The sequence below is a fragment of the Engraulis encrasicolus genome, chromosome 14, assembly GCF_034702125.1.
Source record: "Engraulis encrasicolus isolate BLACKSEA-1 chromosome 14, IST_EnEncr_1.0, whole genome shotgun sequence".
Lineage (NCBI taxonomy): Eukaryota > Metazoa > Chordata > Actinopteri > Clupeiformes > Engraulidae > Engraulis > Engraulis encrasicolus.
In genome coordinates, this window is record NC_085870.1 from 16004745 (window position 1) to 16031874 (window position 27130).

The 27130-nt window shown below is 41.2% G+C and overlaps 1 protein-coding gene across 1 annotated transcript; it reads right to left on the reverse strand.

The window, feature by feature from the left end:
• Nucleotides 1–217: 217 nt before the first annotated feature.
• ippk (inositol 1,3,4,5,6-pentakisphosphate 2-kinase) lies at nucleotides 218–25049 on the reverse strand. The gene is made up of 14 exons (XM_063215081.1): nucleotides 24826–25049; nucleotides 19891–19950; nucleotides 19123–19218; nucleotides 18959–19025; nucleotides 17860–17981; nucleotides 17075–17164; nucleotides 16728–16786; nucleotides 15054–15126; nucleotides 13710–13874; nucleotides 12683–12815; nucleotides 11960–12095; nucleotides 7381–7483; nucleotides 6392–6471; nucleotides 218–5358 (listed from the first exon to the last, which is right to left on the reverse strand). The coding sequence occupies exons 1-14, from the start codon at nucleotides 24904–24906 to the stop codon at nucleotides 5088–5090; spliced, it is 1536 nt and encodes a 511-aa protein (XP_063071151.1). The 5' UTR covers nucleotides 24907–25049; the 3' UTR covers nucleotides 218–5087.
• Between the last annotated feature and the right edge of the window lie 2081 nt (nucleotides 25050–27130).

The window sequence follows — 27130 nt, forward strand, 5'->3', positions numbered from 1 at the left end:
AGGCATTTTTAGCTGCAAAACTTACCATCCTTTGGACATACTAGTAAATATTGGTTCATTATTTATTAATATTCATGAAAAGATCAAATTTGGCAATAGGCAGCAGTTTCAATGAGCAGCATAGAGCAGCAATACCCACTCTGGCCACAATATTACACGATGTATCTTTAATGTTTTGTAAGCAGTGGATATAATGAAGACACCCACAACGACCAACTAAGACCATTCATCTTTTTATTCAATATGAACAACTCTGTACAGTCAACCATTAGCAAAAAAAAATGTTTTAATGCCTTCTGTACATTCTCTTTAATTACATATACGCACAGACTGTATGTAAATATATTCATTAGTAAAGACCTAGAAAAATAAATAATTTAAATACAAAATTCCAGACAGAAAAAAAAAAATCACTATTCTTCTCGAAATAGTTAAATCTAGATCCTTTTTAGTTTCTTCTACTGTATGCATCACAGTGGGTGTACTTTAATGTTTTAAGGAGGCTTATCAGTCAATTATTTTTTATAGTGAAATAATTTCACAGTTGTAATATCAATAAAATTCTGCACTATCTGGAGGGAAATGCGTTTTAATCTCTCTATTTCAGTGTTGGAAAACCTTCATTTACACATACAGCAGAAAGAGACTTGAATGAGTCCGAAATATTCACTGGTGGCCCAGCAGGAAACAAAACAATTCAACTGGCATATCCTATGTAGTGACCTAGTGAACGTTTCGGACAAGGCCTTGGTTTAACCCTTTACTCTCCTGAACTCTTTGGTGCTTGCCAGCTTCCTCTCTTGTGCTAAAGGACATCTCTGATCTGGGGTGCATTTCCCAAACCAAACCCATAACGAAAACCAACTATGTTAGCTACTCTGTTGTTTGCAATGCAATTTCCCATTGGCAACTACCCAAGTTGCTGATTGGCAATTATGCTTTTGAGAAGCGCACCCCTGATGCAGTGTGGTATGATATGATGTGGTGTGGGTTAGCCTGGGGACTAGTGAGGTGTGGAATTAAAATTATTTTATTGTGGTGTCAGTAAAAAAAAATGCTAGAAGCTCAAATAGAGTACAGTAGACCACCACTAGTGGTATGGTAACGTACTAAAGGGCAGATACCGTCCTCAGGGACAAAGGAGCAAGCTCTTGGGCTGCTTACATAGTCAACGCGACTAATGTTAAAAAAAGAAAAAAAGAAATGCATGTAATGTGCGATGCAAGTATTTCCTCTCCAATGAGGATACACGTAACGAGGGTGAAGTATCAAAAATTCAGGGGATGCAATGCATCGAGTAGGTAGGCTATGAGTAGCCTTGCAGCACATGTATCCGTCAGGATGCATTGACTATGTAAACAGCCTTGGATTTGACACACAGACACTGGCGTAAACACTGCAGCGTGTTCCCCAAAACCATAGTCGCTACCTACGTTATTTATCACAACGCAATTACTCAAAGCCAACCAATGAAGTTACTAACAGGGGAGCAGCAACTATGGGCCAAGTTCATCACACATGAAAAAGGTAGCAATACGATTCCAGAATGTTGTGCTACAATTCCATGAACTTGACAATAATCAGGAAACTGTAGCGAAACATACCAGGCCGGTGCAGTGGTTGAACTTGCCCCTGGTGGAAGGGGAAACGCGCTCCTGGGTGTAACTGAGAATAAGGCAGTTTGCCTGTAGGTTATATGTTGGCCTCCACGCAGCTCTGATCTTTACAGAAACACGCCTGCATTCATCATGAACATCTATGGGTTTTTTAACACACAAGCTGGCCTTAGATAATATGAACAGAATTTCTTTCATCCTCCATCAAACACATAAGCAACAGTGTACTGGATCACCCTTTAAAAAAACCCACGTCCAAAATAGTGTTTTATACTGCACATGCATGTAAATAATGATAAGAACTGTCCATTATCGTGTTTTAAGGTTTCAGAAATATGTATGCATCGTCGCTTTCTGCCTTCAATGCAGCTGAACTGTGTGTGTTGTGTAAAACCAGAGTCCAGTTCATGGCAGAGGGCAGCGAGTTGTACTGATCTTTCCTTGATTATGGAGATTGTAGTCCCTCACTACAACAGCACTCCACAGGCTAGGTTCACACACATACCTGCAACTGCCCTTGAAGCAAAACCGCAAGCATTTCTGGAAATAAGATCATTTTTACCTCCACCGTTATGTTTTTGGTCATGTTTGTTTGTTTGTTTGTTTGTCAGCAGGATAACAAAAAAAAAGTTATGAACAGATTTTGATAAAACTTTGTTGAGTTGTTCGAAATGAGAAAAGGAACAAGTGAACAACTGAATTTTGGTGGCGATACGAATCAGGATTTATTTTTTTTTAAGATTATTTTAATTTTCACATTGTAAGACTTGAAAATAATGTGGGTTAACTGTCAACTGTAATGTTCTATCAAACAACTTTCTTGGCAGAGGTCTGCACTCTCTGAGTGCATTTCCAGTGACACCCGTTTTACCTTTCTCCTGTTCTTCTAACAATTCTTGTCTGGTGATGTTACTTCTAGTTCCAAGCTAGCAATTGTCATTGACTTTTAAGGAACCAGCAAGTCGCTATCTGGTCCTGCAGTTTTCAATAATAATTGCTCGATTGGAAGTAGACTGTGCGTTGGCAGACTCGGAAAACGGCTGAAAGAACAGGAAAAAGGTAAAGCTCAATTATTTAAGTCAAGGGGAGGTGTAAAATGAGCTTATTTCCCGAAATGGCACAGTATCACTTTAAATGTTTTATTGGCAATATTGACTCGTGTAAAACACTGACAACTGTTTTTTTGTTTGTTTGTTTTTCCAAGGAAGAGTCCTGGTGCAGCTTGATAAGTTTCTTTAACGCATCTATGTTTAAATGCATGTATGTAACAGAACTCGACTTCTTTTTAAAAAGCATAACTCTAATAGCACATTGCAGTCTACTGGCTCTAGACACACGCACACACGCATACACACATCAGCACCTAAACAAAACAGTGGCTGTTGTAACAGAAACATATTGGCTTTCTCCTCACCACAAAAACACAGGCATCAATACCAGGTTCAGGGGGGGGGGGGGGGATCAGCCACGATGTATTCAACCAGCTGATTGTAAGAAGCAACAAGACCATGGGGGTATTCCAAGAATCTGAGCAGTAAACCTTGAGGTTGTGGGTAAATTATCTTATTAATAGAAGAGCCTGGGGTCCCCAATAAATGACGCCTACACACAATATTAGCCTGTAGGTTAACTTGGCACAGTTTGCCACTGAAACATGTTCTCGGAAAACCTCCCTGTAGGACGGCTACCCAAGTAAGTCACCTGTTCTCGGAAAACCTCCCCGTTGGATCGCTACTCAGGTCACCTATGTAGTCATCTGAAGCTGGGATTAACAACTCTGGCAAAGGGGGGGGAAAAAAAACTTGAAAGCCTTTACTCAAAAAGAAAACAGGAACTTGGCAAATGATCAGCCGTGCTGTTGCCTTCCTCTGTACTGCCTCCCTGAACCAAACATCTTCTATTAGAGTAAAATAGTTCAAGTCCATGCATTTCCTGGATCCATGTGATGTCAGGTGGACGCCCCTTTAGGAGACCTTCGGTTAGGAGACCTTTTGAGTCTTACGGTTGAGAATGAATGGAGTTCCCTTGGCACTGTAGATGCCGGTAGCGCACATCTCATGCAAGCCGTTACCAAATGCCACAGAAAGACAAGAAGAAGGATGGGACAACGCCCCCTTAGGAGACCAAATTTGAGCACACTCCTTTGCATTGGGTGTGCGGAGTTTGGGCTATCTTACTCTAATAGATGATGTTTGCCTGAACATTAGAAGATCACTGACCTGCTTCACCACAAGAGATGCGCCGCTTACACACCCCAAACACCACACCGCCACCTCACACCCCAAAAATATAATAGAATAGGTTTTTTATTCATCAAGTTATAACCTGCTAAAACAAACAGTGATGGGCAACCTGGATTTGTCAAGGTACAATCCAGTGCCACATTCTCCAAATGACCTGGTGGAACACGTTTAAGTCAGCAGGGGGCATACATGGCCTAAGGGTTAAGGAGATTGGACTTTAAATCAATCAGAGGGTTGCGGGCTCCAATCTCACCCTTCCACTCCCTACCTCACCCCATGGCTGAGGTACCCTTGAGCAAGGCACCTAACCCCACACTGCCTCAGGGACTGTAATCACTACCCTGTACTTTGAAAATAACTAAGTCGCTTAGTTTAGATAAAAGCATCCGTTAAGTGTAATGTAATGTAATTCAAGCAGGTAATTGCCTGGTTGAATAAAACAAGTCGAACCAGGCCATCTGGAAAATGTGGCATTGACATAGAAGACTAATGAATTCAGGTTGCCCCATCACTGGAACCAATACAACAGCCTTGGAGCAAGCAATCTATCCATCCACTCTTTCATTCTTTCATTCATTCATTCATTGGGTTACTCAGCCAGAAATGCTGCTGTCCCCAATCTTTTGGCACATCTATGTCCACAGAGCGCAATGATTTAAAAACATTTTTTTTTTAAAGGACAGTACCCAGTAACCTCACACCTGTCTGTCTATGTGCATCAGGAGGCCAGCCTCCCACACAAACCATACTGTAGGAGCACCACACACAGCACGAGTGGACTCAAGTGTGCAACTTCAACTTCAACACACACAAGCGAACGACACACCCTGAAACAACAACACCAGCTCACCTCAAAACGAGCACGCTAGCAGACGCCGCAGCTTCATTCCCTACATTCAGTTCCCACACATATGTACTGTATGCATGTTTGCCATACAGGTTTAGAAACAAGAAAACGGGAAGCAGCCTTAATTTGGGAGAGGGGGAGGGAGGGAGGGAGGGGGAAAAGAAGACATTGTAAGTTGCCTATGCTCAAACCATCTGCATTTGTCATTGCTAAATTCAAAAGCGGCACGATTGAGCGGGGGGTTGGGTAATGGAGGGGGGTGTCAGGGGTTGAGTGCAGAAGAGAGGATGGCAGGGAAGGCTGGGCTGTGGGGAGGTGGTAAGAGTAGGGTAGTGGAGAGAGGAGAGGAGTATCGGTCTGTCTGTGTTGTGTCTGTATGTGTCAGACAGGATGAAAGAGCAGCGTGCAGTTGTCGTCGCGTTCGGACAGCAGCGTGAGCGTGCCAGGGGAGGTGCCCAGCTCCTGGGGGGCGTGCTGGTGCTGGTGCTGGTGCTGGTTCTGCGTGGTGCTCCGCAGGTAGTAGTTGACTATCTTGGAGTCCAGCTTGTGCTGGTGGGGCAGCGAGTCATAGGGCTTGGGGTCCAGATCCAGGATGGACACGGAGCACGCCAGCCGACGCTTCGTAGGCTGGATCTCAAGGCTGGATTCAAGACTGGGGAGGAGAAGACGAGAGCACAAACACAAATGTCTTTTTACTGAAACCACGAGTGCAAGCACTACTAGCCCTTTCATGCAAATGGGATCGCTGGCAATCCTATTCAGTACTTTCTGAAAAGGCTTAGCTACATAATATCAACATTGCTAGGACACCACCGAAAGTCTTACGTAAGATTAGGACATGGGCGTTACCATTTTGGTGACAATAGGATTAAAGCAGAGGCTCTGCCTGAAAGGGCTAGACTGCTTCAAAGCTACTAGATCGCACTGCTGCATTTACATTTGGAGATATAAAAAGTCTAATAAATACAAATGTCTTGCGCAAACTCTTGAAGTCAGTCAATGTTGGGATTCACGTAAGAGGAGTAGCAAAAAACACACGCACACAAAGCTTCCACTGACTGCAGAATGGCCAAAACCACAAGTATTGTCCACTGTCTGCATACAGACAAAAAGAATAGATAGAGAGTGTTGAGGGAGGGAGAGTGGCCCATGGCCTTTTAAAGTATTAAAATAGAAACCCTTGTTGTGGCATCCTGTTGTGGAATCTTTTGGCACGCCCACTTATGCTTACCACAACTGTTTGAAGCTATAGTGTGCTATTACTAAGAAACCACATTACATTACAGAATGTATAATATCTTTGACTAGAGTTATTTACTGGGCGCATAATGGCAAAAACTACAAGAATCCTTCACTGCTAGACACTGGATCTCCAAGCCGCACCTGGATGGTATATACTGGATGTGAAATTATAAATACTGTTCTTGAAATTCAAAGTCAAATTATGAAAGTTCATTTAAATTTCAGTTCGAAAAGTCAATGTGAAAAAAAAGACTGCAGAGAATGAACAAAGGGTCCTTTGATGAAAAATGCCTAACCTAAACACATAATCCCACTGACTTAAGAGCAGGGCAACCCTGGAATCCTGGGATTCAACATGCCAAAATGAATCAGCTTTGCACTAAGATAGAGAAGAGAGGGGAATCCAAATAAATGACGTTGTCGAAACAAAACGGTGTGCTTACACTTCATCCTCTTCAGAGGGTGCCAGTGTGATCATCACGGAGCAGTCTTTGGCGGTCATGGCCACTCTGTAGTGATGCACCTGAAACAGGACAGCATTAACATTACCAGGGTGTCTACAGGTTTGACCAAGTCAAAATTAAGACAATTTAAGACTTTTCAATACCATTTTCCAAATGAAATTAGGACCAACTCGCAAGATCATACACAGGTTCAAATGAAGCACAAAAACCAATTGGTTATTTACATTAATGTAGCCGTTTGAAAACACAAAACTATACACAATGAAACTTTACACTAAATAAAATTCAATAATGTGTTCTAAATTACACTACATGGCTACAACTCCCGATTTCCACATGGCTGACAGAATTATTCCTCCCTAAATTAAGCGCCACAAATTTAAGACATTTTGGTTGAAAATTTAAGACAACATTTTCTTATTTGGAGGAAATTAAATTTAAGACTTTTTAAGGACCCGCGGCCACCCTGATTACCACCAGCCACCAACATCATATACATTTAATCTTCACTTGCCATGTAGTCGTCTGTTAGATATTTCCTTTAAAATTAACATTTAAGTCACAACAAATGTCATATTGGTTGAATCTAAAATGCTGACTTGTTGCCAATGCCTACATAGTGCATCATGTAGGAAACTATTTAACTTGTGCTGTGTAGTACAGTACACATAGTGAATGGGTGAACAATTCAGACACAGCTGCAGTCCACCAGTCAGTCCGGTTACTGTAAAAGCTTCACCGTATAGGACGCTTTGGCACACCTCAGCTCCAACAGGTGCGCTGGATGTAACCAAAGGTTCAAAGTAGTAAACAAATATCGTACACATGGTCTAATGCACTTGCAATTTTACTGCTCAAAACATTTTGGTTTTTTTATCACCTAGAAGGCAAAATTGCAATTGCAATGGCCGGCGTGCAGGCAATTTGTTTTCTAATGTGAAATCTTGACAGCAGCAGGCTATGCTCACCTTTCCTATGGCGTAGTCCACAGAGCCGTCGTCTTCAGCAGGACAGCTTTTAACTTTCTCCAGAAAGCTCTCATTGTACGGCCCATCAATCTGCAGTCTACTCCTGTACATGAACAAAAGAATGTATTTGTTGATGTAAGAGAGTATACGTCCTACAACCTATAGTCAACTCCTGAGCATGAAAAAGCTTTTCATGTTCAGGAGTAGACCAGTAGAACAAGTTTTTTCCCCCTTCTGAGGTTAATAAAGTACTTTATTTTACAAACTGGCTGTACAAACCAAGTGTTGGGTGTTAAACGATGGAGACCATACTTTCCTCATAAACAGCAACAGGGCTGATGATGGTACAAAAACAAATCCTACACATTGCTACATGGAATTAGATTTGACAAGTCACCAACAGCCTTGTTAGCATGACGTACAGTAGGGCTTAAGTTTCTTCTGATGTGCGCAAAAGAGGATTCCTCCCTAAGTCCTCTCTGGCAAGCTTAAAAGAGACAGCACAACACTGGCAGGTACTTAAAAATATTGTCAGAATGGATCTGCATTCTCTCCAACAAAACCACAGCCAAGTCTTACATCAGCAGCAAGTGTCTGTAGATCAGGGATGTTGAACCAATGTCTCCAGGGCCATTTACAGTCCTTGAGGCCGTCTTATCCGACACTGATATAACTTTAAAGCTATGTTGTCACATGAAACAGGAAATGTTTTGTTAATAAATCTTAGAAATTACATTTTCAATACAATTAAAAGTTATGTTTTCAGGGGACCAAGTGTAGGTGGGGTCTGTTGTAAAGGTGGCCACCTTCAATATAGGCCTGAAGTGCAGTGGGAAATCCTGGTTTGTGTTCTTCATAGTTCGGCCCTTTGAGGACTTGATCAAATTTGAAGTTGCCCTTGAATGAAAACGGTTCCCCAACCCTGCTATATAAACCAACAGCCCTGCAATACTGCCCCCCTGTGGGGTAATACTGTTAATACCATGCAGTACAGTCCTCACCCAAATGCATTTTTTAAAGATGCATTCCTGGAGACGCAGGTCCTGCCCCAATAAGACAGAAAACACCAACAAACAAAATTCCACATCTGACATGCCACCACTGGTTTATGGGTCAGCACACATAATAGAATACTTGAAAAGAAGCCATTTTACACACAGGCATTTCCCCCTTTTGTCGTGACTGAAACAGTGAGAACCTACCCATGCACGACTAAAAAAAAACTGTCCCAGCCAATCACAATGAAAAAAAAAAGTTTTGGTTTTGCTCTAATGCTCTCTCCACTTCAAACTGGGAATGAAAAGGAGGAAGTGGCACATAGTTCTTCTCCTTTAACATCTGTCTCACGTTATGTGTGAATGGATATCGGCCAGTGAATACCAGCTAACCCAGTATTTCTACACACACACACACACACAGAACAAACAGGGCTTGGACACACTGAATCAGAGGGCAGGTTCTCCCATTACCATCCTCTTCCTAGTCAAAGTGGGAAGTGTGAAAACAATAGATTTTTGCATTAGAAAGCCATCAGACCTGAGCACCCGATACTGTGGGGCAGCTGACGTTTAAGGGCTTGGTTGCATGTCTGTGGATTTTAAAAAATCTGTGTACATATAAACACAGCGTGTGGAATAAGAAAAACACCATTGTGACAGGTGTTTTTTAGAAACAAAGACCAAAAACAGTCTTAAAAATATCCCTTTTAGGGGGGGTGCGGTGGCGCAGCGCGCTAAGCCCCCCACATTTGGGCTTGCATGCCCATGGGGACCCCGGTTCGAGTCCAGACGGGGTCATTTCCCAACCCTACCCCATCTCTCTCCACATTCACTTCCTGTCACTCTCCACTGTCCTATCTGCAATAAAGGCAAAAAGCCCATAAAAATATCTTTAAAAAAAGATATCCCTTTTTAGGGAGCTAGAACTCTGTTTATGTGTAAATTAAAAGACCAAATGGATGACTTTACAAAAGTATCCATGCACGCGTTAACATGGTCTACAGCAGGCCTCTCTGTCGCCCCCGCCCCCTCTGCCTCATCTCTGCAATGCAGCCAGCCCGACCTCAACTCCGTCTGCTACTCCGTTTACAGTAAATACAGCCAGTGGTGAGATATGGATCACTGTGAGTAATGAGGGGCCGCCACACCTTACACAAGTCAATGTAACCACTCGGGGGTTATAACAAAGCTTTCATTCTTTCAGAAGCAAACTATGAGTATGACTATGGAATTATGACTAATGTAGCCTATTGTCCCACGCCTGATTTAAGGCAGCTGGCTGAAACATTTCAGCTCCAACAGACTGATAATGACCGATAAGGGAAACCTTTCCGACTGGAACAGTAAACATTATGCATGTGTGACGTACAGTGAGTCCAATATGTATTTGATCCCTTGCTGATTTTGTTGGTTTGCCTACTAACAAAGACATGATCAGTGAATAAATGTTATGATAATATGTATTCTAATATGGAGAGACAGAATATCAAAAAGAAAATCCAGAAATTAACTGAAGAGAATATATATTAATTTATTTCCATTTCATCGAGCAAAATAAGTATTTGATCCCCTGCCAACTGATTACAGTTCCGGGCCCACAGACCAGATGGGCACTTCCGATCAACTTGTCATCTGAATTAAAGACACCTGTACATACTAATATGCATAAAAGACACATTGAATCAGCAGAATCAGTCCATAGTATGAGTGAATCAGTCACACTCCAACCTCACCAGCATGGGAAAGACCAAAGAGTGGTCAAATGATATCAGGGACACGATTTTAGACCTGAACAAAGATTAAATGGGCTGCAAAGCCACAAGAAAGAGACTGGGTATTAATGACCCAGCTGTTGATGCATTTCTTCCAGAATGTGAGGAATACAAAATGACTTTCCATCAGCCTGTCTGGGGTTCTATACAAGATTTGACATTTTGTAGGGATTTGATAATCATGAGAACAGAAAGAAATCACCCTAGAGCTGTACGGGATGATCTAGACAATGATATCAAAGCTACTGGGACCAAAATCACTGAGAAAACTACTGGTAGCACTTAATGCTACAGAGGTTTAAAATCCTGTAGTGCACACATGGTACCTCTACTTCAGAAGGAACCTGCGCAGTCCCACTTGAGGTTTGCCAACGGACATCAGACTGGTTTAGGATATGATAAGGAGGTGCTGTAGTCAGATGAAACCAAAATCAAGCTGTTTGGCATTATCACAATTCAATGTGTTTTGAGAAAGAATACTGCTGTCTATGATCCCAAGAACACCCTCCTCACCATCATGCACGAAAGTGGTATCATTATGGTTTGAGGGTGTTTGTCTGGCCAAGGCACAGGACAACTTCACATCGTCAATGAATGGATGGAGGGAGACATGTAATGTGCAATCCTGAGTGCAAACGTCCTTCCCTCCACCACTACACTGAAGGGTGGGCCATTTTTGGATCTCCCAACATGACAATAATACACAACATACAGTCAAAGCAACGAAGGAGTGGCTCAATAAGAAGCATATTAAAGTCGTGAAGTGGCCTAGACAGTCTCCAAATATTAACCCTATAGTAATTCTATGGAGAGAACTGAACCTCCCATTTGCCAAGCTACAGCCACAAACCATTAATGTTTTAGAGATAATGTGCAAAGAAAAATGGGCAAAAATAGTTTCTACTATATGCACAAACATTGTCATTAACTAAAAGAAGCATCTAACCTCAGTGCTAGAAAACTAGGGCTTTGCCACAAAGCACTTTATCTTCTTTAGCTAGAGGGGTCAAATACTTATTAGCCTAAATTAAATACAAATAAATTAAAATATATTATTTTAAGTTATTTTCTGGAATTTCTTTTTGATATTCTGTCTCTCCATGTTTGAATACATATTATCATAAATGTATAGACTGATCATGTCTTTATTAGTGGACAAACGGGCAAAATCAGCAAGGGATCAAATACATATTGGACTCACTGTACCTGATGTATTTATTTTTTAAACACTAGACACCTTTATTTTCTTTGAGATTATGCAAGCAACTCTACTACTCTGTCTGGGCAGAACTGTGCCAGGCAGCGCCCGTTTCCTCACCAGCCAACCGTAGTGCTTCCCAGTGAACAAACCCGCATTCATTCCACGTTGTTGACTGATTTAAAGTGTGTGACCAAGATGAACCCCCTGACATCTACGCTGTCATCATGGTTTGATTTCCACCGAGGACCAACTTTTCAGTTCCAAACACTAAATATTTGGCATGAGTAGGTGGGTTCTAGACTAGGTGCAGTCACCGGAACCGACATGGTCCTGAGGGTCACCTGTCCTATCCTGATTATCATCGACTTTCAAATCTCTTCGAGACTTGGTCTGACCAAGGCCATAACAATTAACGTTTACCAAATGGCATGGTTGACCCGCCTCCATAGGGTTGCTACTGGTTGACTGGTTTCCGACAAAAAGTGGGTGAAGTTCCCGTTTTTTTGGGAGATCAGAAACGATATCTACATTGCTCTTGGCCTGACTAAGAAGCAACGGCGAAGGTATTGCGTCACTAGGAGAGCATGGCCTGGCTACACCTGTCCCACCTTTCTTTGGGGAACTCCTCCAGGTGCTGTTCCACACGTTTGTAGAGCGGGTAGACGCCTTCGATGTCCAGGTTATCCAGCATCTGGGCCTGCAGGATCCTGCCGAGGACTGAGTCTTTTGGCAAGCCGCTGTTACCTGCGCGATGAGGACAAAGGCAAATGATGAGGACATGAGCCATGACATTTTATTATTTCCGCTTCACGAGTAAATTAATCCATAGAGCTAAAATCGCTTCTAAAATTTTTCGTCCTCTTGGTTGTCTTTTCACTAGAATTTGGAATTAACGATAGTTTGTGCATGCCAAGTTATTTTAAGTGCTGAGTTATTTTAAGTTGTTGAACTACAGAATCTTTTCTGGTAATATTGTTTTGCCATTGTCATCTTGTTTTACAGCAACACTTTGCATGTGCAATGTTAGCTGATGAGACCATATGAGGGTCTTTAATGTTAACTGGCTTTTTTTTTCATATAGGCCGCACACTTGTAATGATAGGCACTAAAAAACACTTCAAAGGAATGTAAACAAATGCAATAGAAAGTTAATGCAAGGCGGATTGTACAAAAAAAAATCCTAAGCCTGAACTTTAACTGCTCTCAGTATAGCAAGCCTCGTTTTGAAATGAGACATATCTAACTTTGTATACTTTATTCTTGCAAACTCTGCTAAGCCTGAAATCAGGCACTGAGTGTGAATACCATCTATCAGTCAAAAGCTGTGCTACCGTGTCTGTGCAGGTCCCGGTGCAGGGTACCAGCCTCGCAGTAGCTGCGTGCCTCAGCGGGGAGTGGATGTGTCTTCTTGGGCTCGGAGGAGCGGCCACAACCCCAGCTGCTCAACAGGGCGCTCACCACCACCTGAGGGACAGGAGGAAAAAAATACTTTATTTTCTATACTACACTTCATTAGGGGTGTAAATAATAATCTAAATGTATTGATGCATCGATCCTATGGCCGACGATTTCATCACATCGTATCGTATCGTATCGTATTGTATCGTGGGGAATTTTTAAGTATCGAAAAGAATCGAATGGCTGGCCCCTGTCCAATGCAACAGCTCCATAACATAATAGAAGTGGAAAAGTAATTGGAAAAAATCGAATCGAACTGTATCGTATCGTGGGATATTCTGAATTATCAAAAATAATCAAATCTCTGCTTTAAGAATCGATAGCATATCGTATCGTCATGGAGGGTTTGATTTACACCCCTACGCTTCATACTGTACTTCTTATGGTAACACTTTAATTTAGTTTTTTTTTTTAGTGCAATGCCATGTGTTAATATTATGTGCTCATGTGCTATGTGTACCCAGCCTTAAGGTACAGGACACATAAATGATGGTACATGTTGTTACATAGTTTGTTTTACTGTATCTAATGTACCAGGGACAGTCAAATTAAGTGTAAACCCTTTTATTGATATTAATAATAATGTAATTTTTTATTACTTGTAAAGAATGTTGCGTCAGCTACTGCTGTGCTAAATGTGCTAAAAAAAAAGCAGTTGACTGGACTCATTTTTACTTATTTATTACATATTTACTTTATTAAGTTCTTTCATCAATATTACTTTTTTATTAGTCTTTATCAGTTTTAGTACCAACACAGCTAGTGGTGTGTTAAATGTGCTACAGTACATCTATAACTCCACTGTCGTAATTGTCTGTATGTTCAAGTGTTCCCAAAACGCAAAACAAATTACCCCTGGGGCAATAAAGGTATATTCATTCATTCATTCACTTGACTAACCTGGATAAACTCGTGCAGCACGGTCTTGGGTGCCAGGTGTGTGCGGTGGTAGAGTCCGGAGGAGGCGTGGTGGGGGGTGAAGTAGGGCCGCAGCTGCTGCACCAGCGAGCTCAGATCGGGCTGCTGCTCCCCCGAATCCTTACAGCTGAAGATCAGCTCTCCGCCCTTGTTAATAAAGGTTACATCACAGTTAGATTTGGTTAAAGAGGGTTAGATTTTCATAATAATAATGTTTATATAATTATCTTAACAGCCCTGAGGACAGGAGGGCAGGCAAGGCAAGGCAAGACAAGACAAGGCAATGCAGCCATACATAGATATCGTTATTCATTGAATGATATTTGAATGAATAAATCATTTGAAAAAAAAAGGGATAAAATGAAACGATGGAAAATAAGCAAAACCATCGGTATGAAAATCTGCAGGAATAAACGAGCTGTAATGGTCATAAAATGAAAGTAATTTGAAACAAATAAGCTGCAGAAAACTTGTAATACTTGTTTTCTTGCAATGTTGGATAGAATGTACACTGGCTGTGGAGCCAGCTTCTCAAGTTAATCCAATGAGCACAGCATCTAAAGACAGCTTCCCCACATATGGTCCCTACAGCTGGTGCTGACAATAGCAGACTTGTGTCCTAAGCCGGGCACAGTGCTTGATGGAGTCATGTCTTCTCAAACAAGTAGTGCTTCAGATGACCACTTCATGGGCAAGGTAGGACCCAAGGGAAAAACTCCATATCTCTCGATCAAAAATCAAATGGTCAACTCTAAAAAGGCTACAAAATGATGGACAGTATGAGCAAGTGAGGAGTGCATTTCTGGAAAGCGTAGTTGTTAGCAGTTAGCAACTTTGGTAGTTGCCAATGGGAAATTGTATCGCAAACCAACAAACAAGCTAACATAGTTAGCAACTACGCTTTCCAGAAATGCACCCCAGAGCCTTTTTAAATTTTGTAATATGGGGGAGAACCTTGAGGATCTTCTTGATGATTAATAATACATCTCCTCTGTCTGTTGGCAAATCCCGTCTAGATGACTCTTGCCTAAACGAAAAAGGCCTAAACGACCGGCCACCAACACAAAACTATTTATACAAACAGCCGTCAATCATCACAGTGGTGTGGAAAATTAACACTCCAATAAACATTCCCTCTGACTGTTCATATCACACGTGACTTCACTAACTACACAATCAGCTGGACCTTATGAGTGATTTGTATGTTTACTGGAAAAAGCTGGTTTAGAAAAGCAATTATTTGGCAATCAGATCAATATTGAAATCTTTTTAAACAAATACAATACATCATTTATACAATATATCAGAGTAAGGAGACATACTCACTTTAAATATTTTTAAGTTGTTTTGTGGTTCCTCAAGAAGGTGTTTGATGGCAATATACATTCTCTGTTTGTTCCTGCATGAAACATATTGAGCAGAATTTTACATTGCATTACATACATGAACAGCCATGTATACATTACACAAATGTTCCCCCATATAATGGACTATAACTGACAGCTCCAATTGGAGCCAACTCATAAACGAACAAAAAAGGCTGGTAACAAAGAATCATGGTCAACCAGCAGGAAAAGGACAGATCAAACGTGACACAAGTGCCAATTCATTGAAAAAGGAATCCATTGGCAGATCCTGATGGTGTCTAACGGTCTCATTATTCATGGGTACAAGTCACTGCGATGTGAATGTCATGTCTCAGAGACAGAACGCACACTCCAGAAAGGCACCAACAAAAAGACCAAAATGTGGGAGATGTATGCTGTCGTTTTGAAAACCGATTACCACAGGACTCATTAGCACAATTTAGTACCATTATTTTTTAATTATTTTTCTTGCAGCCTGAATACGGCTGTATTTGAAAGCGTCGGCCGATGCACAGCAGTGCAACAGGAAGCTGATACGTGCCGCAGATCGTCCCATGGCTATTTTAGGCATGCCATCCTTTTCATCTGAGCTGGTCAAAAATGACATATGGGTAGATATATTTTCCTCCTAACATTTTGTGTTATCTGTTTGTGTTTAATCAGCATTAACCCTTTTTCTTGCTGGTGCGCCGCACCGGCCCCCAAAATCTTTTACCGGTGATGCACACCGCCTTGCTCCGGCTTACTTTCATGACTTTTGCTGGTGCTAAATCATAGAGAAGTTAGAAGAAGCCAAGAAAAGGTCAAGCTGGGTTAACCTGTTGCCATGTGACTTGACAGGCAAAATAGATGCAGATGGGCATTGTGGCATCTGTAATATGAGGCCTATGACTGCATGTCAGGAGAGAATGAAGCACACTCATCCATCTTGCAGTCTTTTTTTATTGGTCAAAGAGAAGACTACGTTTCAACACACTAATCTTAATCAAAGTCCACCATATTGGTCAGTATGCATCTTTCTAATGTCCTCAGTTCAAAAGATAAACACCTGATGGGACATATTGGAAGGATTTAGCTCAATCAATGCTTCATTCTCTACTTTATTTTTTTATTATTAAGTCATGTTCCGTGATAAACTCTTCTTGTCTTCTGTCTGAATAAAGTACATTTTTAGCCAACTTGGTTCCTTGACAAAAAACAGCCTCCGCATTCTACAGCTGTGTTTTGAGCAGGAATTCAGTCATGTGATTAACAGAACCATGGAAACAGAGAGTGACTCATGATTCAGGGTTTTCCTTTTATTTTGGAAAGTTCTAAGCATTTACCGGCTAAACAGGCTTTTAGAAGAGTTTCAGCAACAAAAAGTTCAGCATTGAAATTATCGTTTTTATCGATTTCTTGTCATGACAATGTGATGCTTCATTTTAACGTTTTATGCTACTGATGTTTTAAAAGATAGTTCTCAAAAGAAAGTACCATCAACAATCAATGATCCCAATAACACCACCCTCATAACAACCCAAGATATTATCGTATCCTAAAAATATTGTATAAAATATTGTATAAATGACATGATGATATATGTTCTTTCTTTATAACATTCATATAAGACACTGGGGTCCCAAGTACTCACCCTGAGAAAAGGTCCAAGGGGCAGTATCGGCTCTGCCGTTTCCACTTCCCATTGGCCAGCTGTGGGGTGACATCACAATGGCATCACATGACACACCCCTCACATGATTCGACTTGTTGCATGCTGATGGCGGTTATTCTATCAACACTGCTAATGTAGTATTTTAGTACAACACAGACATGACTCATTGCTAGAGTAGTGGGAACACATTCTTGACATATGACTATTTTGCTGAACAAAAAAGCACTTCAGCTACAGAATGAGAGGTTTGGATCACAATGTAAGTGTATAGGCAAACAGGTAGAGAGGGCCACAGAGTAGCCTTGTCACTTTCACTCAGCACTTGCCTTGTAATGTTGGTGCATGCAAAACCGACACACTCTGCGCTTGCATTCCTTGGTGACGTGTGTCGAAAAAGGAAGAAACCCACATTTTGGCTGCAGAAATAAACAGAAATGTTTCAAGAAATTTAAGTAAAAGTTTCAGTGTCCATAAATGTCAACAACACCCTGTAACAGATATTAGATATGTGAAAAAGGAAAAATAGGAGTAGAAATGACACTTGGATTCAGATTAAACATGGCAGACATTTTTTTTCTGAAGCAACTTACAACTGCATATGTGTATCTCTGTGTGCATAATTCAGTCATGACTCATGAGAATGCATGTTGACCTTTATGAGAGCATTTGCAATGTGGTGGCAAAGTTAAACAAACATGTGGCCTCATACGCAACCTCTCATGTGACTGCAGTTGTGACTGCAAGACTGATCCGTATCCCTTTTCTGCTGCTGCTAGTTCCCTCTCCCAATCTTGACAAGAAGCACTAACTCCTATTGCACAGTTTCAAGTGAGACATACAGGTACAAACTAACACCATTTCCTCCCCACCAAAGACTCACTACAGGTTCACTACGACTTGCAACAACTTCACTACAGGTTTCACTACTCTGCTGGGGTGCATTTCTTGAAACCAGAGTTGCTAACTATGTTTGCTACTTTGTTGTTTGGAATGCAATTTCCCATCGACAACACCCAAGTTGCTAACTGGCAAACAACTACGCTTTCGAGAAACGTACCCCTGTATGGTCACTACCGGATTCACTACTCTGCTGTATGGTCACTCTGCTCACCTTTATTTCTACACAAAGGGGAATTCTGTGGTCGTCAAAGTGGCAAGAGTTCAGATGGGTGAGATTGGGTAGACACAGTGCATATCCACTGAAGGTATCCATGACTTTGTCACACCGCAATTCTGTAATGGAAAACAGACAGAGAATGTCAAAATGTACATAAATGAATACATGCATACAAATAAAAACGTAATGCAACATTACATTTTTGACACGTGCAGGCTTATTGAATACAATTGGTAAACAAAATAATTACTGACATAAAATGCCCTCTGCTTCATCAACAGGTGCATAGGTGCATACAACAGAAACGGCTCTTTGCGCATGTGCACTTTCCGCATCCGCCTCGAGGGGAGCACGCGTCAGGATAGAGGGGATGCGTACCGGTATATCAGGAACATCACAAACATACAAGCACTGGGACAGCTTTGACCTCTGCTAAGCAATATGACAGTTTAATTCCTCCCCAATTTGTCATGCTTTGTCATTTCTAAATTCGCAATTATGGGCGAGGATTTACCAATGAACTCAAAATGCACTCGGAAAGTGCAGACCTCCGCCAAGGAAGCTGTTTGATAGAACATTTGACCAACATCTGACCAATTATTAAAAAAGTCTTTCAGCCTTCTTTTTGTAGAGTTAGAAACTGGAATATCAGAATTCGCCCTATCCCGCAATGGTGAAGAATCTTTTTAAAAAGTCCTGGATCCAGATCGTGATCCGGATCACCACCAAAATTTCACAAAACTTTTCCATTTGCAACAACGAATTCAAGCAGACAGACAGACAGACAAACCAACGGGACCAAAAACTTAACATCCTTGGCGGAGGCAATAATAAAGAATGAATACACACATCTATCTATACTGGGTATTGGACATAAAGTAAACTGAAGGAAACAGAAAACAGTTTTGGACTTCATGTTTCGTTCCTTGGAGGTTACTAAAGAACAAAGAACCTGAAGAGAAAATGAAACGTATTGTCCCATTATTCTGACGATACGTTTATGATGATCTGAGACCATATTTCACTCATAGACAGATAACAGCGGCACAACACAAGCTCCATGGCATAAATGAAGTACTAATTGCAGGTTTACCTGGTCTCTCCTGCTCCACTTTCAAGGACAAGTGCCTCACAAAATCCAGCGGGAGATTAACAACTTCCTGTAGAAACCAAAAGCAATCCATTCAGTTATAGTAAACGCATCGTATAAAACAGTTTAATGTTTAGCATTGTAGAAAAGAAACCAAAGTTACTCACGCCGCTGTGAACATACTCCTCCCCCAACAAAGGCTTCATGACGTTTTTACTAAAATCCACAATGCTGTGTATATGGCGAAAGGCCTGTTCTGTTGTCTAAAAAATCAATTCAAAAGAACAACAAATAAACTCCGTCAAAATTAGCACTTTAATATATGTTATATTACACAGATTCTTTTATCAAAAGCAATTCACAGAGGAGCATGTGGAATAGGGAGAATACAGAACACAGAAGCATAAAAAGGTTAGTGTGGGTGAGCAGGATAAGTATGCTGTGAGCGGTAATAGTCTCTGAAGAAAACACGCTTCTTTGAATGTTGAGAGATACGATAACTATCCATGAAATGCATGTATGTATGTACTGCATGGAATGTGTATGTATAATGATATGTAAGGTATGTGTAATGACAAGTTCGGTATGTATGTAGTAATAGCAAGTTTGCGCACACTATGCAGAAATGCATTTCTCAAGGGCGCCATTCCTGAAAACACACCATGGCATAAGCTACATTATAATTCCACAATATCGACATGACTTGCTCATAAATGTGGTGACTTGTGTGAAATTTTTCTGAATGATTTGTCATTGCTGAGGTGACTGACCCATGGCCTGATATTTTTCCCGGTCTTGAGTTAGATTTCACTACATTTAACGGACACTTTTATCCAAAGCGACTTACAAAGCAGACATGCATAAATCCCTAAGGTGACTGAGCCATGGTCTGACGGCGACATTTAGCTTTAGAGTAAGATCCCGGAGTCGTTTACCTGCTGGGTGTGTTCTGCACCCTGCGATGGATATTTCAGCAGCCGCAGTACTCTTGAATGCTGGAGAGATTGGATTAAGAAAACACACACACACACAAAGTTGTTAGCATCATGGGATCCACCTTGTCAAGCATGAGCTTCCATGTCCACTATCTAGGTCACTGAGAGGAAGACTGCAGTTAGAGGTGGGAACACATCACACAGACAAGTCAACACAGACTTAGTGGCCTGTAAGACTATTTCCACACACACACACACACACACACACACACACACACACACACACACACACACACACACACACACACACACACACACACACACACACACACACACACACACACACACACACACACACACACACAGCCATATTTTTGTTAAGTCAAAATGACTCATAGGCCTAGATATGGTGGAGAAACGGTAGTCATTTTCTCTTTACGGAACAAACATCCCCTGACCTCATCATAACCTGCCAATGCCTCCTTGACCTCATCATAAGCCTGCCAACGCCCCCCATAGTATTAAAAAATAAAATAAGACTAATGCCCCCCCCCCCCCCCCATTGAGAAACACTAATGCTAATGAATGGATTGAAACTAAGGGCTAATGCATTCACATTCCCTGATCTGCAGTTTGATTTGCAGCCCTGGCTCCATAGTGGCAAGACTACCGGTACACTACAGTACACACCAGTGGCTCTCCAACAAGGAGGTGTGCAGACTAAAGCCCTTAAGTGTCATTTCTGATCACTGCAGCCATGCTGTGTTTTACTGGACATTGAAATGTGTGTATTTAGTGTGTGTGCGCATGCTCTTGTGTGTGTGTGTGTGTGTGTGTGTGTGTGTGTGTGTGTGTGTGTGTGTGTGTGTGTGTGTGTGTGTGTGTGTGTGTGTGTGTGTGTGTGTGTGTGTGTGTGTGTGTGTGTGTGTGTGTGTCAACACTTTTTGCATAGATTTTGACAAAGTACACTTTGACCACTAGATAGATGCACAAAGCAGGGAACAGATGCAACAAGATGCCTAGAGTGGGTGCCTGAGACAGCATAGCAGTCTGAAGAGCCTAAGCATCCTGGCTCTTCATTTTGCACTTTATAATGTTTGCATGTGTATTGTATAGGCACTCTAGGTGTAATGTATGTGCACTGTCTGTCTAATTGTCTATGTCCACACCTTCAGTCTATGTCTGCATGGGAAAGTAAGAAGCATAACTTCAATTATTCGTATGACCAGCGCATGCAAAGAAATTGACAATAAAGGCGACTTGACTTCATTTTCCCCATCACCTGCTCATTCTCACTTCTGCACTTTCAGGTGCAGATCTTAACGATACCCACAGCCAGACACCTTACACAGGTGTTTGCGACAGGGCAGACGCGGAGTCAGACCTTTAGGCGCAAACACAACTCAACTATAGGCTATAGCATACTTTCTTTACGATGCAGTAGCGTATGCACTTGTCTGCTTGCTAGAACATACTGTGACTGACATACTTTATTACACAGAGTGTCTGTGGTCTGCTGTCGACCGCAACTCTCCACTCCACATTTTCAGTTTGTCTGACTCTGACCGCATGCCTAGGACTACTGGGTCAAAACATTGTCTCCAGTCCAGTAGAAAGTCGTTTTTAATAAACTTACTTACTCTGCAGTGCATCTTAATGCACACATTATCTCAGGCTTACCAATGAACCCAATACCTCCTAATAAAAATGTTAAATCCTGAATTCTTTCCAATCTTCCCCAAAGTCAGCTTGTGAGTTGGTTCAGTGTGAAAAACATGTGTAAATGACCCACAATCGTACTCCTCTCTAGTGGTTAAATCCAAGATAATGAAACGCTGTCAATTCCACCTCTTTAGGTCTTAAATCAAGTACTTAAACCTTATTTGCATGTTACTGGAACACAAAAACACATCTTTATTAAACGCTCGGGGCAGCACATGCTGTACAAGGGTTGGCATGACAACATGGATGAAATGTATCAGGTAAACCTGTCTGGGCACATACGCAGAACCCCCAAATGTAACTTTACAGCATTTTTTTACACTATGTAATGAAGGATGAAAACATGTTCTCATGTAGGACTGTGGAATATATCTAATTCATATCATGATATCTATATCGCTGTCAAACAATATCAAATGTTATAATCTCGAGTTGAAACAATAGTTTTGTCATTTGTCTATACTGCCAAAAGGTAGGTTACGCTAAGCGCAATACATTCCCCTCCACTTGAGCCATTGCGAGCACAGAGCAGACTTGCTACCCAACACTCATGCAGAATACCACTGTGTTTCTCTATGTGATTGGCCCTCCAATCACAATGCTGAAGGGAGGGAAGATAGTGAATTGGTTAGCATAAATATTTGTCTTAAAAAGAAACAACGTCTAAAAAATCGTGATATCAATATTGACTGAAATAGTTGTGATATTGATTTCTCTCATAATCAAGCAGCCCTATCCCCAATATGCCAGTGCAGGGAGTCAGCTACTTCCCATCTCAATGCGTTCCAGCCAGCAAGTCGAACAAACTACGAACATGGGAGGCCAAAAACACCTGTCAAATATGTCATCTATGTAAACAAAGACATGTAAACTACACCAGGCGCTTTTCATTTCACCGCACATCATCACTGATAGAGGCAATGTCAACACAATTGCACACTAGCAATGTTCATGAGCTGTTTAGCAACCATTAACATGTCCAATTTAACTATTTGTCCAGACCGCATAAGGATTTCTGGGGATTTGTTAAATAAACTATTCCCATCACTATGTGCTGCAATTGTTGCGTAAACTTGACGTCATGATTTTCAATGCAATGAAGTAGGCGTACTTCGATGTGGGCCTAATCACTCTGCACCAACAACCGTTCCAATGCATTTCAGCTAGTGGGAGGTCAGAAACAGCCTAGCTCCCAGCAGTCTGGACTGCAACATTAGGCCATGAAGTTCCATCTAGAGAGCAAAGCATTTCACCGTCTCTGCACTTTAAGGCACACACGTTTAAAATATTAGAATATTTCTGCTCTGACATAAAAGAATGTGCCTTAATGTATTCTGAGTTCAACTACCTTTGGCCTATTCGAGTAATTTTCCAAAAGTGATGTCATTGTTGACAAAAGAAAGTTGCACAATGTCAGCTGAGTGAGAATGATTCTGTTGTGAGTCACATGGTTGAAGCAAATACTATACTGGTTACGGGCCCTGGTGATACTATACGTTGAGATATTTCTGTTTTCTGTACCTTCAAAAACGACTTCCAATAGCACTGTATGTTTAGTTTTGATAGAAGGATAAACCCGCAAACAGGGAAGTCAACAGGGGGGTAAGAAATGGGTCTATGCATTTGGAATCATGCCCCTGGATTATCATCCTATTACAAACCATGATCACGATAACATTCATGTTAATCACTCATCTGATCAGGTCAACTGATCCCCTGAAGTTGATATTAGTGTTGAAAAAAGGTTATAAACCAGTTATCAGTTGTCTACCGATGGCTTGTGTTTGGTCATAGTAACATGGAGCAAGGAAAGGGGTAATGTGAGATGTGTTTTTTCCTGCTGAAGACAGGTTTCATTACAGATGCTCTCTAATTTTGTTGACATATAACCCAGACCAAGTAGAGATAAGAGCATATCGCCCAGTCAGATCAGCTACAGAGCATTCCAAACTTTCAGGCATGCTTTAAATAACTAAAATATTCGGTTTTGATGAGTATTACAGTGTGCAACTCCAAACAAGTGTGGAAAAAGAGATGTCCACATAGCATAGCAAAGCAGGGAGTGCTTCTTCCATACAGGGAGGGACTGAAAGGGAGAGTCTCCCAAAAGCACCCACGTCACTCCCACGTCCCTTCCCAGCCGGTCACACCTAGACTAGTAGTGCGCAACACCAAACTAAGATCCAGTGCGATTACTATAAAAGTAGATAAACTGGTGGTTGAATTAACTTACTTTTAGGCCTAATGGGTTCCCAGATTAGTCAGGATCTCTTAAGCCTTAATTATTAAGTATTAGTGTGGTAATTAAGTCGATCCATGGCAAATGACCAACCATTTTAAGTTTACATTACGTTTACACCAGCTTCAAGAAGATCTTACACTCGAGTCGACACAGATCAGTGAAAATGCTTGCAAATGTAACATTGCTCAACCTGTGTTGTCAGTGCCCCCAGGGTGAAACTAACCTAGCAACTCGCTCGCTAGCTAGCTCCACCGGAAAAGAAGTTTATAATAGAACAACAGTGAGAGATTTGCAGGGCCTGTAGTTGACAGATCGTTCATGTTCACTCGTCTCACAGTATTAACTCGTGTCAAGGAACGACATATTTAGCATAATTAGAGACCTATGCTACCTGACATGTTCCCGTTTCGGTGTTGTATTAGGTTTAGTAGCTCTACACTTACTTTCCGTTATGACGTTATGCTGCCCATCTCCCGTCTTTTATGTAACAACCAGCAGCTTTTCCAAAACTTGCTGTTTTATGTATAGAAGTAGCTGGTAAACTACATGAATCTCATTAACAGTTTATGAAATATAAAATGGGTACCAATGCCGACCGCTAGCCGGGTAGCTAACTAATGATGATAGCGACAAGATAACTGTATTCGCTAACTTATCTTAGCAAGTGGACAACTTCAAGTCTGACCCATTTGGCATTTCACCTAAGTGTAACAAATAGAACTAGTTATTAGATCAATTAATTTTGTCCACTTTTCAGATATGTTGTAATGTTGGCATAGAAAAAATGTGAAAGAGGAAATACAGCGACAACAAATATGTACAGACAGCACATTTGGCTAAATTATTATGAGTTTTCAACCACACCCAATAAAAAAAAACCTTATAAATCTCATAAATTCAGTTCAGTTTGCTAACTTCGGTGCTAGCTGGATGACCACATTAGCGAACATAACTTCGCTAATGAAACTCACCTGAACATGAGAAACCACTAGGCTCTTGTTGCCTTCCCCATGATATTTCCAGTCATTCTCGTCCATTTTATCCAGTTCCATAACAAAGTTCAGATGTTCTTCAGCGTAGAAAAAAGACGAAGATGATTTTACATATGTTAACAATATTGAATTGAGAAAGAGAAGCAATTCAACAAAAATGGATATGCCGCTTGCACAAGGACACCCCTCCTCCGTCTGGTGGTTTGAAGCTGGGAAATCTTTTTTTAAGCGACTATGATACTTCCGGTCAGCCTGACATCTGCTCAATGTGTCAAAGTAAAAGCGACAGGGCTCAGGTGCCCTACTGCAAGAACTGAAAATATTTTGGCATATTTTCAAAACTTCAATATTAATATGGATATGGATAAATATTTATATGGAAAGTATCTGCATAAAATGTAAAATTGATGAATTTCAGGATCTAAATGTGATAGAAACACAAACCAAATGTGTAAGCTATTTCAATGTTTCTAGCTGACAAACTGATTTCTGATAAATAAAACACCCCTGCAATATAGGTCTGTTAAGAGGGAAAAAAGGTAATTTTCCTTAAAAACAGATGCTAAGTTCTTTAATTTTGTGCACAATACACTACACATGCTTATCATATTTTCCCTTTCCTTTTACAGTGTCGTGTAGGCCCTATGCATTACACAACCTGCTGTGCTGACGAACACACTAAATTCACACCACCAGGCATTGGAAGGGGGGCTGTTGCAAGAAACCGGTAAGACATGAAAATTACTTTCACTCCTGATTCACACAAACACACACACACACACACACGCACACACACACACACACACACACACACACACACACACACACACACACACACACACACACACACACACAGAGAGAGAGAGAGAGAGAGAGAGAGAGAGAGAGAGAGAGAGAGAGAGAGAGAGAGAGAGAGAGAGAGAGATTGTGTTTTTGATACGGCATGAGATCTTATACCAAAATCTGTCAAATCCAGTGTAGATTGTACATTGTACAGGTACATGTTTGACTTGTGCTGTTAACACACATTTGCTCTTCTCATGTCTGAATTCAGCCATGAAGTATCAAATAGGCCTATAAAAATCACACACACACTAATGTGATGTATGTAGGCTATATCTCGCATGGAAGCTTCTTTACCTTCTTTCGTTATATGCAGAATACACTGAACCTACACACCAGTCAGAAGGACATTGTGGTCATACAATCAGGAGGACACAGACAGATAAGGGAATCTTTACAGATTGATCCAAAAGGAATGTGTCCATAGGGTGTCTAGAAGCCTACACATAATTGTGAGACAGATCAAGGATATTGCACACATGTGCCTGACATAGGCAGATCAACCATATTGCACACATCAGAGCACATTATCTTAGCAGGAAAAAGTAATGGGCCTACTGCTGATACAACTTAAGAAGAATGAGAAAAATGGCCTGCTAAGCACCATGTGTGCCATATGGTATCATTTGTGATGGCGTGTGGGATTCCTCAGGTCTTCAACTGGGGTCAGAGGCCTGTGGGGTATTCCAACAGGCTTAAGTGATTAACCTGGCAAAGTTAAGCTAAGAAGTGGCAAATCTGCTGGATAGCCCACATGTGTCATTTAATCGATAAAATGATGACTCCAAGCTTTTTATTAGATGATTTACCACTACCTCTCAAGGTCAATTTAACCTGGTTTCAGTGGTGAACAAAGTAAAAGTAAAAGTACTTTTGTGGTGTAATTACAACAATAGCACATGATATTGTCGTGCTATGGGTTTCTTGACGTGGGTAATGACTTCACACGACAAAAATAAATAAAGTGTCCTTCAGCAAACTTTATAGAAGACCGATGCAGCATACAAATACAGTAAACACTTTGTCTAAGGTATTGGCGGCTCAAGCTCTAGCTCAGACAGGAATTGGTCCTCCGTCCAAGCTAAGTGAGCGACGAGCCACAACAATAATAAAACAAAAGACTAACTGATATCGAACGTCAACATTGCTTATAAAATAGGACTGCGGGAGGCAGCCAATCGGTACACTAGAATCATATCGTAGGGGGAGAGAGGGGGGACAAACAGAGCGATTCTACACTATCCCCCTCCTTCAAGAGTACTGAGTCCCTTCAGTACAGGTGACTCGACTGGCATGTCTAGGAAACACATTCATAACATTTAACCAGGGCTTTGAACCGTTATTTTTTTCCAAACGTTCTGTTCCGAACAGAAACGGAATAATAACGTTTCCGGTTCTGAGTTCCACCAATAAATTGACGTTCCCGAACCGGTTAGAACCA